At 46.1% G+C, this 18,930-nt stretch overlaps 1 protein-coding gene across 3 annotated transcripts in view; it reads right to left on the bottom strand.

Moving 5' to 3' along the window:
- rtkna (rhotekin a) overlaps positions 1-18,930 on the bottom strand; it is a 52,662-nt gene that overhangs the window by 21,917 nt on the left and 11,815 nt on the right. The window contains exon 1 of one of the 3 annotated variants that reach the window (XM_084025762.1): positions 13,714-14,217. The exons of 1 other annotated variant lie outside the window; for it this stretch is intronic. In XM_084025762.1, the coding sequence (XP_083881888.1) occupies positions 13,714-13,809 (96 nt within the window). In that variant the 5' untranslated portion in view covers positions 13,810-14,217. Of the gene's footprint in view, positions 1-2,684; positions 2,988-13,713; positions 14,218-18,930 lie in introns of those variants that run through there. One more of the 3 variants, XM_084025763.1, reaches the window with a different exon arrangement.

Below are 18,930 nucleotides of genomic sequence, written 5' to 3'. Positions count from 1 at the left end.
GCCTCTCCCTCTCTCTTCTTTCTGCTTTGAGGCACGCATGCCAGGACAAACCCCGACGACAACTCAGCCACTCTGCCCCGCCACAACACTCGCGTCTAAAAGGAGAAAGAAAAATAGGACGGAACATTACCGAGACAGCTCTGCTGGCGTTTATTTGAGTCATGAGCTGGAAACCGACAGCAGGAGAGGAAGTCGGCAAAGAGAACTCCACGGAAAAGTAGGAAACCCCCAGAGAGGGGAGGATTGTGTATGAATAAGTATGAGATCAAAGATCTATAATTGGGTGGGCGGTGAGGCAATATTGTGCAGAGCAAGGTGTAAGTGGCTCATTTTTCACACTGGACCGAGGACAACTGGCTCAAGGAGACACACACACACACACACACACAAACACACACAAAATAAAGTCCAATTCAGCCTCCCTTCCTCCTCCACAGCTGCTGTCATGCCAGAGTACATAGAGTAATGGGTTCCAGTTCCCCCTTGTGTTGCTCGGGCTGAGGAAGCCCTACCTATCTCAAACCCAGCAGATGCCTCCTTGGGGAAAAGAGAAAAAGCAACGGACGTATCAGAATGACCTCTACTAGTGCAGACACGGAGCAGGGGCCGAGAGAGGAAACCCACGTGACTGCAGAGGTGAGTGAAGGCTGGGGAAGGGATGAGAAGCAGGAGAGACAGGCGGATACAAGCAGAGGAGACACTTGAGATCCAGATAGACAGGTAGAAAGAAAGAAAAAAAAGAGGAGAGAGACAGAAAGCTGTGTGTGGACGGACAGAGACTTGACTGCAGGAAGCTCCTCTGCAGTAAGTGGTTATTGATTGTTGAGACACGGGCCGGAGGATTCCACAGCGAGGGAACTGGATGCTGACTTTTCTCTTCCCCCGCCCTCAGTTCATAAAGGCAAACGCAATGAAAAGCATAAGCAGAAATGCTTTCAACAGACCACAGCGTGTGATGAATAGCGAAAGTTGCATAAAAGGAGGAGGAGGAGGAGGAGGAGGAGGAGGAGGCTGGTCCCACTGAAGAGCATCAGTAACCTTTTCACTACTAATGATCCGAGATGGCTGTGGTTTTAACAGTGGAAGGGGACAAAACGAATACACACCCTACGCTTTGAGCTCTCTATGCACTGCAAACACACACACACACACACACACACACACACACACACACACACACACACACACACACACACACACACACACACACACACACACACACACACACACACACACACACACACACACACACAAGGCTGAAGTCCAGGAATGGAAAGATCACATCTGTCTTGCTCGTTCAACGTCTGACTGATGTTGATGCAGGTGACCTTTTGAATCAACGTGAGACTAAAATCTAAACTCTCTCTCTCTCTTTCAGCCCGCCATTAAGCAAAGTGAACAGAGAGAGATGCAGCCAGTCGTTGGGTTAATCTGTGCGAGGGTAGAGTTTCAGTGGCGATAGAAAAGTAGATGATTGGAAGTGGTCTGAGTCGCCAGTCGGTACAAATGTGCTCAACGTCACACAACCTGTCACACGAACTCAGGATCTGCTCTTATGAAGAGTTAGCATACTGACGAAAAACAACCCTTTGGGGAGCTGTCCGTTCTTTTCAGCACTTCTCTGCGGTTATCATGCATGTGTTTAAGTGGAAAACATGGCAAACTTGAGTCTTGAAATAGAAATATGAATCCATGAGAGACATATCTCTGCTTTTGTGGACCGGCATCCTCTGAGCCAAAACTGCTTTATGTGAAAACCATTCGTGGAGGGGGGAAAAAAACATAATATTCTCACATGTACGGGACTATTCTGCTCCAGCTATTTTCGTGCTGCCAATTCAAGGCACTTAGGAAAGATTTAATCACACGGGAGGAGGAGAGGGTGATGCCTGGGAGATGCAAGTCATGATTGCAGTAACCCCGGCTGTCACAGAGAGGCTGGCTGAAACGGCACAGTGCGGTCAGACACCGTAAAAGTGAGGGTTACCATCCACCTACTCATGTAACCTTCAGAGGGCCACAGGGAGGGAGTTATTTCAGGTGACAAACAAATCAATAGCTGTTATTATTGCTGAATTGGGTCCTAATGTCCACAGGAAATATAATTATGGCACACTGCCTGTCCTCTGATGGAAGAGACACAATTTCCAGTCATATACAAATACAATCCCATGTTAAAACAATCACTATTAACCTATTAGCATACATTATTAACCTGCAGAACATGACATTAAATATGTCTAGAATCATGAGGTACCACTCTTTAATTCGGCATACCTCGTAAACACCAATTACGCAATTAAACGTATCTATTCCCTTAACAGCCCTCATGAAAACGCATGATGGGCAGTAAAGATTGTTATGAAACCAACTCTAAAAGTTGGAATTCTGTTAATAAAAGGATTAGCACCGAGCCGAATTGATCAAAATATGTTATTAATTCAAAACAGATGTTAATTAGACCAATCAGGAAGGCAGAATATGGGAATAAACCAGACAAGTTTAAAATTCAGGGTTTGGCGATTGTGGCGCCGCGTCTCTCCAAACAAGAGCACCAATCAATAGTAAAGATGTCTCCAAATCTCTCATAAACAGCTGTGACGTGTTTCAGGCTCCAGCTGTCATTTCTCCGTTTCCTCTAAATCTTAAAGTCTGAATCTGAAACCAAACCACAGCTCTCTTACCCTCTGGTTCTTTGAGTTGTTCATCATATCCCGAACAGCAGCGCTTCCCAACTCTCCAAAACCTGGCCGCGCGGACGCGTCACGCGGCACCGACGTCCGTTAAACGTCCCACGCTCCCGGTGAAACACCTTAAACTCAGATTCTCCCTTTTAAGAAGGCAGCTCCGTGGAGACTAAACACAAAAATATCCGATGAAAAAAAAAAGAGGCAAAAACAAGCTGACGTTTATTATTAAGCCCAGAAGTTACGGATCCGCGCAGGAAACACGAGCTCCACTCCTGGAGGTTTGGGAACGGTAGCGGTCATGCGTCTTCATCATCATCTTCATCATCATTGTCGTCGTCGTCCTCGCAGCTCCAGTCCGGATCCACACACACACACACACACACAAGCCCTCAGAGCACAAGGGAGGATAAAGACTGACCGAATGATGGACCAACCAAAAGCCGTTTCTAAGGAGGCGGGTGCGTGAGCGCGCGCGCGCGTGCGTCTGTGTCTAATCCGCGCGTACAGCTGAGAGTCATTTAGAGCAGCCTCTCTCAGAGCTGCGTCCCGGGATCCTTCACGAGGGTCCCCTGGGTGTCGGTGGCAGCAATTTTATTAAGTGTTACACACTGTCATTGAGATTATATGTAGGCTGCTAAGGTTAGAGGGTTCCTCTGGGGTTTGTAGTCCACATGTGGTGTTTACTGTCCCATGGGGATCTGGGGTCCCTCCGAAAATCCCACCAAACAGTCTGAAGCTACCAGAGAATCTGAAATGAGTGAGTTTGGTCTGAAGTGGGTTGCCAGTGTGTCAGTAAAACCCACTGTGGTCGCTGTGTGCCTACACGCCCACAGTGGAAAAGAGGCGTTTTCTTTTTTTAAATTATGACTCAACTTCTTTTTCTCTCTCTCTCACAACGGACTGGTCAATATGCTGTTTGCGTTCCTAAGAGTAGGAGCCAAAACATCCCTCTTTCCCCCCCAAGAGTCCTTCCTCACTGCCATGATTTAAAATACATTTCTATAAAAAAAACATCAGAATTTCATTGTACGGTTCAGATTAAGAGGCAAATAAGGCAGCGAGAGGAGATACTTTGCATATAGACTATAAATTCCTTGGATTAGTACAGCGATAATTTATGATATAACTAAAATATGGTCATTACCATCTCACGGAATTTCCTCTAGCAATAAAAGTGCATTTATAATGATTTCTTAGACAAAAAGCCTGATCTACATATGAAAAATTAAAAGGTCCAATATTAACACATCAGTGTAATATTGGCTAGCAGCCTACAACTGGTACATTTAATACTTCTGACAGGATAACTTATCATTTCGGGGGAGAAATAAGTCTTCATCCGTCTCCCTCTGCCCTTTTCTCTTTCGGTGCCTGCCTCTGCTCATTGCCTGGCCCGAACCAGCGCGATGGGAAGTTACCGTGCAGCGGAGGGCATCGCCTTGTCAGCCGGTGATGTATGGGAGTGATTTGTGGGGCAGGTGGAAACGGGGAAAACACAGATGAGTCCGGCTAGGATGGAGTGTGGGAAATAAACCGGCCCTCAGGTGAATCAGCTGACAGAGGGTTTTATCTCCAGGAAATACGAACACCAGAACTACAGATTCACAGAATGTTAGGATAGAATTCTGCAGGGAATTCACAGCAAAGCTTCATTGTCTTTTTTTTTTTAACATTTTCCTGAATATTAGCAGAGTGAAATGGATGTGAGACAAAAACAAACACTTGTGTTGTGGGTTGAGGAGCAGAATGAGATCCAGAGATGCAGCAGATGACATGTAGGAGGATCAGGATGAGAGGAGGAGAGAGTCAGCCATGTGGGCAGCCTGGCTAATGACACGGAGCAACAAAGTCCATCTCAGCGGTGCAATAATACATCTGTGCATCTGGACGCTGCTCTTTACCTCGAGCCAAGGACCACAGAGGAGGAGTGGGCTTTTTTTTTCGTGGCGTTACATCACCAAAAAAACACGAATGTTACCGAAGCGAAATCTGCCTTCAACCCACAAATCTCCCTCTCCCTCTCAGCTCATCCATCTGTGTGAGTAGACGTGTGCGACAAAAAAACAAGATGAGCCTTGATAACTCAGGACTTAGAGCTGTAAATATCCTGCAGTTAATCAGATTAAGGTTTCATCAGCAAGGAGCCGGGCCAGAGAGCCGGCCAGAGAAGTGCTGTCCCAGACAAATCACAGTTCACCGGAGGGTTCAGCGGACAACGTGGGCGAGAGACAACAACGATGCCAGCAGACTAAAAAAACCCCGGTGACTTAAACGATGTTATGCTGGAAGGAATCTGATAAGATGCAGCTTGGATGAACCAGCTGAGTGAATGATTACCATCGTTCCCAGTGCCGTCACACAGTTTGACAGGATGAGAGGACATTCCTCCGACCAGACTATACTCATCCCCCTCCCTCGGGACTCCAGCGCTTCCTATTGACTCAGTGTTTTCCCCAAACAAGCGTTTCCCTTCTTCCCCGCTGCTACCGTACATCCTAAAGATGTCTCTCTCCCTTCGGTAGAAAGATCCATGTTGTGTCTAATTATAGGACATCTTTCTACACCGATACTGTTTCATTTGTAATCTTTTTTTATATGCGTGAATAAGAATTATATCTTAATTCCCATCACAGCCTGAAGGAGGAACTTCACAGAAAATTAGCTTAGCCAAAAAATTCACAGCTCAGGTTTGTGCAGATTTTAATCTGGTGACTTTGAATTATTATTATAATTATGACATTTTTTCCAAAGCCCCTTTGTTTGAATATAGGTCTCTGGGTAATTTCACAGAAACGGACCCAAAGGAAGCACCGGAGCACGGGTAAACTCCAACTGCTTTATTGCAAGGTGCCGGGAATAATGTGATTTTATTTTATGGTGGCCCATTATTTACAATCCAGTCCAGGCTCCTACTGTTTTAATAAACATTTTTAATATAATTTGTGCAGCCATAATAAATATTTTCATTATTATTTTCTCTTTTTTTTTACCTTTCATCAGTTGTTTTACAACAGAATCCCTTATTTTCCTTCAAATTGGGTAGCATATCAGCCCCCTACTGGCCATAAGAGGGCATGGCAACATCATGAGACTGACCCAGGATGAGTCACTCCAGTCTCAGTAACTGTGTGCATATTGTGGTGTGTCTGTCATAGTTCTGTCTTATGCAATGACCGAGAAACATGCAGAGACATGATCTGCTTCCAGTGTGAGGCACCCTGAGGTGCCGAAGGACACGTCACAGGATGCTGGGAGTCGACACCAGACAGACGTGACATCAACACCACAGGCCGACTGATTCACTTGGTTATGACACAGAGGACATGTTTCATTCACATCTCATGGCAGTGGCAGTGTAGTCTGCATGCTGACTAAACCGCGGAGTAGGGGTGGGGCCATGGAGGAGTTTATAGCGGATAACAATAAGTTAATTGTGAATTTCCATTATAGGGATAATCGTAAATATTGTGACTTGATCTACAGGATACAAAATACATTGGATTTATTTATTCATCCTTTATTTATGCAGGGAGATCTTATGTATTATATATTTATGATAATCTTATTTGGTTGTGTTTCAGTAATAAAAATGTGTTTTATGATACCGGTATGATTTCATATTGCTCCATGCCTACGCCGACTTTATCTGTAAATCTAAACGACAAAAACAGGAGATCTCATCACGACAACAGTATCAACGAACATGAGAAACCTGATAAACATCACGGGATACTTATGTCATTAGAGATACACGGCTTTTGTAATGTAGACCTCAGCGTTACGCAAGTTAAATAAACAGTGATCATATTCAAGGCTAAATATACTGACCGTCAATCTTCATGGACGTAACAGTGACAGCTGCTGTTGCCAACTGTGAGGACACCAGCTCTGTGTGTGTGTGTGTGTGTGTGTGTGTGTGTGTGTGTGTGTGTGTGTGTGTGTGTGTGTGTGTGTGTGTGTGTGTGTGTGTGTTGGCCCCAAATAGTCCCTCAATAAACTACACATGTACCTACATAACCCACCGCCAGCCTGTGTGTAGTGACATACTGACCAATGACGCGGCGTTTCAGAGCGGCTTGGTGAGGCGGGGGTTAACAGGGGTCTCAGCCAATCGTAATCGAGCAATACGTTTCCCCCCCAGAACCAATAAGAATGAGAATCGCTGCCCAGTTCCCGAGTCTGCCCCACTGATGATGAGAGGGATTAACCTTTTCATCTCCTAATGATGACGAGATTAGACACACACATCAACATATGGACTCCCTTCAACCTGACGAAGCTTTGCAAGCTGTGTGTGTGTGTGTGTGTGTGTGTGTGTGTGTGTGTGTGCGTGTGCAAGCAGACACCACAAAGGAAAAATAACATTCTCAAAAGGCCATCATACCCACTCCTCCCTCACAGACACGCACACATCTTCTCCTAATGTGACCCCGAGATTTTGACCCCAAGTCTCGACCATGACATCATCCGCCTGGAGAGTTTGTTCCACTGATCTCATCATGGTGAGGCAGATCGTTGTGTGTTTTTGTATTTTTCGGGGCAGGGGGGAGTTGTTAAGGGGTGGAACAGCTCAGCCATGCCTCTCAACACCTCGTCCCACAACAAGGGGCCTTCTTCTTTTCAGCAGCCTTGGCCTCTCGGATCCACCTCAGCCTCTAAACCCTGGAATTCCCCTGTGACAGCTCGCCTTTGGCATTTAGGTGTTCCTTAACAAGCATCAATCTTAAGGCATCCAACCACAGAAGTCACATAAAACTCAAGCTGGTCTCTTGTTGCAGTGATAACGAAGCCTCCTGTGGAGGCTGTGAGGAGGGATGGGACGACAGAGGGGAAAGAAAAAGACTCACAATAAGTTAATCATGGTGAATTTTCCTTATTGGGATGATTGTAAATATCATCAAGTGACTTTAAAAAGCTGTCTAGCTTGTTGTCACGGTAGACAAGTGAAAAATAGAGCCTCATGTCAAAAATACAGGATATAAAATGTACTTTTCTGTCTTTCTTGAAAAACACAGAACACGATGTGAAAGTTTCATTTCGTCCCGAGCCGAGCTGCGACGCCATCTGCTCAGCTTTCTCTTGTGTCGCTGACATTTGGTAGGACTCGCATGAATAGACATTAAACCAAGCAAGCGGCTCTTTGTGTGATGTTAGCGGGTCTCTCCCAGACGCTGGAGACGGAGGCGATAACGGCATGACCTCATTAATGAAAAGTCCTTGATGAAAGCAGAAAGGACTCTCAGATGGTCAGACGGCAGCCGTCCAAATACTGACAGAGTTGTTCCACCTGACACACACACACACACACACACACACACAGCAACAGTTTGCAGTGACACAATAAGACACTTTGGCTTGCTGCTCAAACACACGCTGCCCAGTCACAAGATGCTACAGATGCCATCGACTCCGCTGGGGAACGGATCGTTTTAAATGGCGCTAATTGCTCGTTCAGACAGCTCTTGCCTCGCTTGTCGTTTCTCTCGGTTCCAGGCCACTAACTTTGCATGGCAACAGTGTTGAGAGGAGATCAGAAAACACACAGAAATAGACTGAATGTATTCACTGAAAACTCCCCCCACACACTGTACATAGACCTCACCACAAGTAAATCAATAAAGTTGCTGCATGAGCCATAAACTCGCACACAATCGCGTACCAAGTTTATCTCACGAGCTACAGAGAAGACACAGAGAACGCAGACGCGAGCCTTAATTGCATCCATATGGACGAACACAAAAGCAACATCTACAGGCTCAATTAAACACATTACCAAATGCTCTTTTTTTTTTTTAACACAATGTGTTTTCAAAGACAACCACCTGATTAAACAGCCCGCGCCACCAGCTGCGTCTCCAGAACATGCTCAGAAGTCCTTAATTACATGTTTTACAAAGGCATACGCCTTCTTTTTTTTAAATATCTCCACTTCAAAAGAGTGATTTTGAGCTGTCGATATAAGTCAAACAGCCGATTTGAATAATGTGTTTAATCTAAATTCAAAGTGACTCCAATTTTCTATGCAGCTGCAAAAAAAAAAAAAAAAAAATCTTTAACTGCTAACGCTTTGTGTCTGTGCAGGTGAAAGCCGAAAGAGTGGAGGATTAAAAGAAAAGGTGATGCTGAAGGGTGAGATAAAGGAGTGAGGGAATAAGGAGAGCTGAGATAGTGGCGGCGAGGAGACGGTGAAATTATCAAATGGATCCGGGCGGAGATAGGCGAGGAGAGGGGACGTGGATGACAAAAAGGAAGAAGCTGGGAAGGTGCAGGGAGTCGGGTCGATGTTCCAATAACAGCAACTCCAGGCTGTGGGCTTTGTGTTTTCTCCTTCTCGCCCTCCCGGCTCACGCCTGCTGTTTTCCAAAGGAAGCTGGGCTCAGACCGCGGCATCTCACCGGTTCCTGCTCACACAGTGTGCCCATTCAGACCTGTGCTGGCCCTCCTAACCGCCGCATGGGTGAGGACTGAGGTACAGGGGGAGCTCTGCGGGGGAAATCCAGGGGGTGAGGGGGGGGGAGAGAGGAAGGCTTGGAAGAGATGGCTACGAGTTAGGAGCTACGTGTGGTTCCAAGAAGGAGAGGAGGACTTGGTAGGGAGAGATGGGTGTGTTTGATGGGACACAAAGCCTCCTTTCTCCTCTACCTCACACACTCTGGGCTCTGCTTCTTTGGCATATAGGACTGGAGGAACTGGAACCCCCTGCCAAATACACACACACACACACACACACACACACACACACACAGCAAACAGACTACACCACATAACACTTACAAGTGAACACACCTCGCTATTTCCATTCATTTTGAAGCTGCTGCGACACCGTAGGAAACTATTCCATCCAAGCCCGTTTTAAATAACTCACATTAACGGTTAAACTCCGTGGCGATAAAACCTAATGTGGCTAATCAAACCAAAGCACTCCGGCTTGGTTATATAGCTTACAGTATTGGCTTATTACTCTTTGCAAATATTTACTCACAGAAAACTATCAGGAGCGCACAGGGGCGAGCTCAGCAGGTTAGCGGTGTGGAGGAATGTGCCTTTGGCTGAGATGTGACTGTATCCTGTAACACGGGAGAGCGCTGTTAGCTTTAGCACACCTTCCACTGAGGCGGAGCAAGGTCTGGTGTAACTTAGGCTACCTAAACAACCGCAGCTGAACTAACACACACTCAGCTTGTCGCACACACACTTTCACTGCAAATAAAAGTGAAATGCAACAACAAGGCTAGACCATGGTAAGCCAGGGGATTGGACCTAAACCTCACATGCATATGAATAAGATTGTTCTTTTGCTCTTTCTAACAAGTGCATCATCCAGGTCGGGACTCATCCGTCCAGCTGGAATGCACAGGAAGATACTGGTTTACTGTCCACAAGCAGACAGGGATTAACGGCTGTCAATTTGGCCTTTGCCCTTCAAGGACCTCCAACATTTAGAAAGCAGTGGGGAAATGTCTGGTAGCACCAGGAATGACACGTAGAAGGCTTCTAAGTATGGATGTAGCCATAGTGAGCGTTTCTCAGACACATGACAACAAATATGTGCAAGGGAACAAATTTATGTGCAAGTGCTTCAAATAGAAAACAGAAGCTGCATTGATCTGGGTGGACAGACCAACTTCTGATATGTCCCCACTCGTTCAAACAGCCGAGGCGGCGATGAAGAGAGGCTGCATGAATACCAGCCGAGGGATATCCAACGCCTGCCTTTGGTGTCTAGAATTCGCAGAACTATCCGAGGCATGGCCACAGCTAAGTTTAGGGTTTTGGGAGCGTGTGAGAGGTCAAACATGAGGCAGCAAGAAGCTCACATCCGACCCCCCAGAGCTCATCGTCAACAAGGTTCACAAGCTGAGCTTTCAATGACTACAACCATGCCCTAAAGCATACTTTATTTATCTATTTTACTATAAACAGGACCATAATTTACTAAATGAACATCATGCTGTATTGAAGAAGACTTGAAAAAAGCAATTGAGTCCATAAATGAATGTTAACGATGTTTACTGAAGTAATAAATCAAGTTAGAAGTAGAGTCGTTTTCTCTGCAATCAGATTTATTCAACCAGAGGAGTCGCCCCCTGATGGCCAGTGGAGAAAAGACACTTCTGCAATGATTTCACTTTTCTGGTGGTTGCTGCTTGTGATGAATATTACAAATAAAGTTTTAATTTATGAGATTATTTACTAGCATGCTATCCGGTTGATTATGTTCAGCTGCTCTTTCACATGTTTTCATCTCGCTGCACTTCCCGGTTGGTGTTTCCCATCTGGTTCAACACATAGTTGAGGGTCACTTCTGGGTCCAAATAACTCTAAAAATACAAAACAACTGCAGCAGAACCCCCTGAAAAAGGTATCTCTTCAATCTTTCATCAGATGATATCGTTGGTATGATAGCTGCAGCAGCTTGATGCCCCGGGCTGCAAGCCTTCTGTAGAGCAGGACCACGCTGACCCAGTGAGGTCAACACTCACACATCACACATAAAAGAAAGCTTTGTACTTTCACGAACAAATGACCGACTTACAGAATGAACACAACACAGATTCTGCTTTTGACCTGAGAAACCCTTTAACAAACGTCCACATTTAACTCGGGCGAAGCCACGATCCATGCATTCAAGGCCAGTCTGAGGGCTAAAATTAGACCAGGGAGAAAGTGTCCATCTACGGCCCTCGGGCGATACCAATGAGAAGCGGGGGGACAGGACGGTGGGGGGTCACAGCCTGAGAAGGTGAAGGGGGCCGAGAAGCAGGATGGGAGAAAGAAAACAGGACATTAAAAGGTTTGCGGGGACAGGAAATGCAGTGCATGTGTCTATTAATGGCAGGGGGTTCGGTGACATCATGTTGTCGCTCCCGCTGGGAAACAACAATTACACAAGACCATTTCCTGTTTCCCATCAGCCACCTCTCCTCTGTGTTCTGTGGACAGACATGCTTTTTTCACATGTGACTCGAGGAAAAGGCCGTGTTGTGGAGGAGGAGACGAAAGAAAACGGTACACCAAGAATGCAGCCGTTCCCATTATAACTGACTTGTTAAAACTTGAAGAGCAGAGAAGTTTCTTCCTACTGGGCTTGAAAATAACACAATGGCCGCTCTCTGTCTCTCCCCCCTCCTGACACAGCACTTATACAAGCCTGAGGAATGCTGGAGCACCGTGACATGCATGATCTCCTCAATTTTTACAAAAAAGGACACTTATCCTCTCACCAGTGCAGTAAAACTCAGCAACACACAAGGTGTACATCCGTGCAGTCTATAAATATAATGAATATTGTGCGCCACACATGTGTGTGCATGAAATATAGGAGTGGCTGTCAGATATATGCTGCCGCAGGGAAAAGCAGAAATAAGGAGGAGAGGAAGGTTTACAGTGCAATGACCCAGCAGGACGTTTATGAAAGACCCCGGGGCAAAAACACACATCCATAGCTGAAATTACAGTTAGACTGTGGGCTGTGCAGCTCAGCCACATACAAAGAATCCCTGTCTCATAAACCCACCCAGGCAGAGGAGACATGGGAAGGGGGTAGAGAGAGTGAGTGAGCAAACAAGGGAGTGTTTACCAGCAAAAAAAATATATTCATATTTGCGACTTTCTATCCGAAAATCTCCCTGCTTATGGCAGAGTCATGCCTCCGTGCAGCCGTGCTCTGACCTCCGAACTCCCCGCGAAAGAGGAGAAGTGACAAGCCAGATTCCCACGGGGCTAAATACGGGCTCATCATCTTGTTATGATGCATTCCTACCATTGCAATTGCATTTACAGGAATAAAACTGAGACAGCTGAATGCCTAAAAGCACACCAGGGTCTGCAGACAGCGACGCCTGTTATCTGCATTCCACCATAATGCCCCCAGATCTAATATTCAGACAGAGTACTTTCAAAGTCCGAGCTGTAAACAAGCCTCTTCGTCAAAAGGAGGCTCTGTGACAGGAACTAATAATCTGATTAGTGCCTGATTGACTTGTTGTTGGGGGGGGGGGAAAAGGACCTTGTGATAGCTTGTTTGGCACATTTCAGGCTACAGGTGCTAGAAAAGCCTCAGGAAAACTCGGCAGCACACGTGTCGACTGAGAGTTTTAAAAAGGCAGATCAACAATTTGGGGGAACGGTACCGTCCCAGAAAGAAAATAGGCTTCGCACTAAGCTGAAGCTGGCGAGAGTTTGTGTTGTGGCAGAGGCAGATAAACAGAGCAACACCTCACAACATGAAATTGATGCCAAAGCGCCAGCAGGTACAACGCAGCGGTGAGTAATATCAACTCAGCCGCTCTGAAGGCTTTTTGGACCAGATTTCCGTTGACATATCATGGAAGAGAAAGAGTGTGCTTTTTTAAAAACAGCTGCAGCACAGACAGCACATATCTTTTCACCTTACGGGTCCAGAAAACAAAAGTGTATTTCCAGCCACCATGTGTTTAAAAAAACAGTAATTCTTTAGTTATTCCCTCTGAAAGTTAAAAAAGGACCAGATCTCACTCCTTTCAGTGTTTCTCAGAAGACAATACTCTCAAAAAAACTCCCTCTCTCTCCCGCGGGGACCTCGGAGGCCCATATGTGCAGCTGTGGACCGAGCGTGAACCCCACGTTGGAAGGGGAGACACACAGAGGGAGGGAGTGATGGATGGCACGCCGTGTTGTTTTCTGTTTGCCGTCAGTGTTAAGGTTTGCCATCTGTAACGGGAGGAGACCACACCGGTGTCAGCTCCGCTTGTTTGTCCCGTATAGAGAAGATTCTTCCAGCGGAGCCTCTGTTAAAAAACAACTTTACACCCTGCAGAGGCACAGCTGCACACACAGCAGAGATCTCACTTCTGCTTGCTCTCATTGATAGTCAATCAATCCAGGGAAGGAAAGTGAAAACAGTGACAGGACCACACACACACACACACACACACACTTCCAGCACTGACACACCCCACAGCTGACAAAGTGTAACTGGTGACAACAGGAGCTCCAACAAAAAGAGTGATGCTCGGATGGAAACATGGGAATAAACTCGTACCTGCAAACTGAGAGCGATCTGACGGATGTACATCATGTTGAGGTCCTCCAATATCCACAGTTTTTCCTCCATGTTGGCGAATTTATCAACTGGCATCCTTTCTTATAAATATCCACACAAATAAAAAACCTTCTCGAAGTTAATGATCCGGCCGAACCGACGCCGCAGGTACCGGGGAGAGAAAGTTCATCCTGACAGCAGCAGCGTGTCGTGTAATCTGCGCGTAACGCGACGCGTAAAAGTTCAGCTCCTCATCCAAAAACAAGCGTCCGGGAGCGCAAACATAGGTGGAGTGGATGACAGCACCGGCTGCACTGTAGTAACCCTGTCCATAAAAAAAAAATCCCCTCCACCCCGTTCACGGCGCGTATTCTTCTCCTCTACTTTTTTTCTCCTCCGGCCAACAAAGATCCTCTCACACACCCACAGCCAACAGCCAGCGGTCGATGGGGGGGAAGAATGGAGTCTTTTTAAATGCAGCTCTTCTCTTTGTGTCCCTGCGTCCCGGCTGTGAACGCCGTCTGTCCTCTGTGTGTGACAAGAGACCTCTCCACAAAAGGGCATCGCCTCTGCAGGAGCGATCGGCACAACTAGTCCACTGTGTGCGCCCTGACGCGCCACAACCCGGCGCTAAATTAACCCCTGCGACGCGCCTCTGGTGATGGTAATGAACTTTAAAAAAAGACCGGAGCGAGGGGAGAGATTACTGTAGCAGCCCCCTCCGCCCTTTTAAACAAACAAGTAGCAAATACCACAGAAGCAAGGCATTCTGGGGAGCTTTGTTCTTTTTTACTGGCTTGATAATAAACGGAGGAATTAGAAACGCGTCAGCTGGTGTTTGTCATGAGCACCCAGAGGTGTCATAGCAGTGGAAGAAAGTGTGATAAAAAAAAATGTAATGTTCCATTAAAAAGAAAATACAACAGTTTTGCTGTTAGAATTAATAAACTAGACGGGCAGATATTTGAGAAAGAAACGTATGTAGCTTAGTAGGTCACAGGGTCACGAGCACTTGTCAAATCCAGATGCATATTTCATGGCGCGGATCCCCAGTGTCACCGATCCTTTAAATCTTTTATCGTTCAACCTCTTAAAAATTCATTTATGTCTCTCCTGGCAATTCTGACCCTATCCAACAATATTCCCCGAATACACATTCAGTGATACCGTCATAAAGAAAAGTGTGTTTAAAAAGGAAGAAATATGTCCCTCCTACTAAAATAAACACATAAATAAAGCCAGGGCGAGGACAGTTCTCCTCCCCATCACTCCAGCTGTGTAGTGGCCAGCTTCCTGTTCTTCACGCCAAAGTTTACACCATGTGACTCTCAGCTCAGCCATGGTGGTTCTGGTTTACAGCCATCAGAGCATACACGTGTCATCCTAGGAGTGAATCCTAGGGATGTGAATCTTTGGGTGTCTCATCGATTCTTGATTCAAAAATGTATATAATGTATAGTGTGCTAAGGCAAATTATGGCATCAAAACAACACAGTTTGTATAAGATAATGTGATTTTCTGATGATGTAATCACAAAAAGGCAAACTTAAGACAAAAGGTAACATTTATTCATGCTAAACAAATAAAAACTTACTGTACAAGAAATAACTTGCATAAATAAAATTACCAAAATAAAAGCTTAGGCCAGCTGCCCTTTTCCTCCAGAAGTAAGTCTCAACTCTCAGTGACTATAAGAATAAGGATCATATCATCGATATTTTCCCCACCCCTAGTGAATCCATGACCTGGTCCAGCTGTTGTGTGATGACTCTTGCTCGTGGCGTGGGAGAGACCACAACAAAGACCACTCAACAGGAAGCCGGCGTCACAACTGCTCACTCATTCTTCTGGTATTCCTGTGTGGACCGGGGGATTTCAGGGGATCACCGAGATACTAAAGGGCCCGTCATGAGGAAGATCACTCCTCCTTTAGGAAGTAAATCAAATATTAAGCCACTTTTCGTTCCTCTCTCCACACACTTGCCCACATGGAGCTCCATCGCTCTGAAGCACGCCCTCTAAAACCCTTCTACAAACAGTGAAAACAAAAGGAGCTGCAGACGCCCTTTCACCTCCGAGGAGAGGAGGAGTGGGGTGCCAGTAGCCGGGTCATTTCCCCGAGAAAAAGCCTCCGCCCTTCGAGAGTTTAAATCACGCTGCTAATCTGTGGCAGACACCGGCACACATACAGGAGATTTATTGCTCTTGAGGAGGAAAGAGAAATAGTTGAGTTGGGTGCAGGGAGGGAGGGTTAGAGGTGCTCACTAAACACTCACGGACTCTTGTTCTAGTGTGTGTGTGTGTGTGTGTGTGTGTGTGTGTGTAGATTCATATCCAGTCAATCCCCCCCTCTGAAAGTGGATCTGGCACGCTGCAGACTGGAAAAATATTCACTTAACAAGAACTCAAACGCCTTGAACACTACGCTGAATTGTGTTAAAACAGGCCTCGAATGAAGCGATAGGGTTTTTTTTGTTTTTTCTCCCTCCATCACAGCTGTTCTCACTCTTTCACCGACACACGTGGGGCTGTTTTTAAAGAGTCAACATGCAACAGGACAACGGTTTATTATTCCAGTGTCACTTAATCCATTTAGCCGTACTTTAGACTGTTAGAGCGGCGCCTTGAAGCACGACGCAGGTAAATCTCCATGCAGTAAAAACACCACGACTGACACCTTATGACAGAAGCCTGGAGGCAGGCAGAAAACAGCTATTATCTCATTGACAGGAACGCAGGCAGGGAGGCAGGCAGGCAGGCAGGCAGGCAGGCAGGCAGGGATGCAGGCAGGCAGGCAGGCAGGCGACTAGCTCAAACATAGAGCACCGATGCTTCTTGGACAGGAGCCACAAAAGGACCAAACAAACCCAGGTATTCAGCGACAGTAGATTAGCCTCACAGCTTTAGGCCTGACTGGGATTTTTTTTTCCCCGTGATGTTTAATGGTGATTACCTACTGATGGGATGGTGGATTAGCTGCTTGATCTGACTGTTGCGGGGCCAGATGTGCTAATTGGCTGCCACAGGGGAGGAGTGAAAGCAACGCATTACACAATCAGTTAATCCAACAGCAACTCTGCAGGTTTGATCAAAACAGGGAGGGGATTATGGGTAAATACGATGCCGACGGGAATCACTTGTTCCACGAAAATAAAAAATTAGGATATTTGGATGAAATCCCTTCGTCAATACACGCAGACGTACGCACGACAGGTCAGGAGAGGGGTGAGACGGCTCTCCAGACAATAGCCGGCGCGTTCCTTGTTCCTGAACGGGTGAAAACTTCCTGTCCGAACACCTAATCAGCTGGAGGAAACACGGCGGAGTCGGGGTTGAGTCATTGGGCAGAAAGCCAACGATATATTCCAGATAAGCGTGTGTGGACAATGTAGCATGAGGTGGTGTTTGTGGCGGAGGAAAGAAAAAGGTATTAATTGTAAGACAGGACAATGACGTGAGCTCGGAAAGGAAAGCTATGAGGAATGGAGTCCATAAAACTTGTGCATTAAAAAGTAAAAGATGAAAGCGATGAGATGAAAGTAAAATACTATAAAAAACACATTTTCAAATCAGCATATGCATCATTTTCTATCGGATTAGAGTCACCAGATGCCAAGATCAAGGAATGCAAAGAGGCAAATCGGATGGAGCGAGAAAAACAAGCTTTCATGATCAAACAGCAAAGTTTTTTTCATTATTTAAACCAATTTATTTGGAGGTGAAACCAAAAGTGAATGAACCTGAAACGTTTTGTCAAAACTACGGCAAAGGTCAGAGTCAACGTTTGGATAATAATCTCTTTGTTTGCCTTCATTTTCTTCTCCGTATAAATCTTTCCAACCCGGACGCTTCAGGATCTCCGCAATTAAGTTGGACTGAATATCATTATAAGCGATATAATAGGAATTAAGCTACGAAGAAAAAAAAAGACTGGCTGTAATAAATCCTAATTAACCTTTAAAATCATCAGACTCCATGTGCTTCAGAATACAAAGCAGACCCAGTGTTCACACAGGCAGCCTGGAAAAGACCCAAAAGAAACCATGGAGATCCACATGATACTCCAGAGTATAAAGAAAACAAACACACTGACGATTATCATACAAATGTCATCTTCCTCTTCTCCAGCAGCTCTATCTTACAGCCTCAGATAGCGAGCCATCTTTCTCATCCTCACGACTGTGTGGAGCGTCTGAAGTCTCAAAGCTGTCTGGAGTCTATAGCTCACAGTGTGGCAGCTCGAACAGGGCAAAGGGAAAAAACAGGATAGGACCCCCCCAGACCAGCCGGGGCCCTAAACCACAACAAAGACTGTCATCAAGACCCGATCTGAAAACCCAACCCTGCCCAGGCCACCACTCTCCCACTTCACTGAGAACGTACACACACAGACACAAACCTGCACTTACACAGACAAATACACACCCGGGTATAAACAGACATAAACAAACACTGTGACACACACACACACACACACACACACACACACACACACACACACACACACACACACACACACACACACACACACACACACACACACACACACACACACACACACACACACACACACACACACACACACACACACACTGAACATGTGGCAGCAGTGTCTCAAAATACGGAGAGCGACGCAGCCGATGGAGGTTCGTCTGTCTGATTACGGCCTGCCAAGCCAAAACGTCCTCCCTGTTGTTTCACACAGAGCAGGCGAAGAAACAAAACAGGACTTATTACAGAGTGTCTTCTCTCAGTGCGGTCGTTCCCTCCCAGACGGATCTGATTTCACAACGCCAGCGAGACAACACCAGGCAGTTTGTCAGCTCATCAACATACACATGGGAATGGGATCGTCCAAAGGGCCGGGTCGCCAACCTGTTCCTGTAAATACGTGCGTCACAACACATTTGAATATGACGGGACCGGGTCACATCTGTTTGACTCGATGAGCAGCGAGACGTGAAACCAGATGCATTGTGGGGAAATCCCCTCCGGAGGGTCAGTTCTCCTTTACAGAGCTCGCGCCGACAGCTACGCGGTCATAACTCAAGACACGAGAGACGGAGTAACGACGTTGTAAATCTCATCGACATGTCCTCCTAGTTATTAGATGCATCACCGTCGGTGTGATCTGATCCTCCTTCCACGTCACATACAGGGGATGTCATGACGGTGAACGTTCCGTTCCACAGTCGTCCTCAAAGTCGGGGAGTAATA

Source organism: Eutrigla gurnardus, assembly GCF_963514095.1.
Source record: "Eutrigla gurnardus genome assembly, chromosome: 13".
In the NCBI taxonomy this organism is placed as follows: domain Eukaryota; kingdom Metazoa; phylum Chordata; class Actinopteri; order Perciformes; family Triglidae; genus Eutrigla; species Eutrigla gurnardus.
The sequence above is the reverse complement of the archived record's forward strand: the minus strand, read 5'-3'. Positions and strand labels throughout refer to the sequence as shown.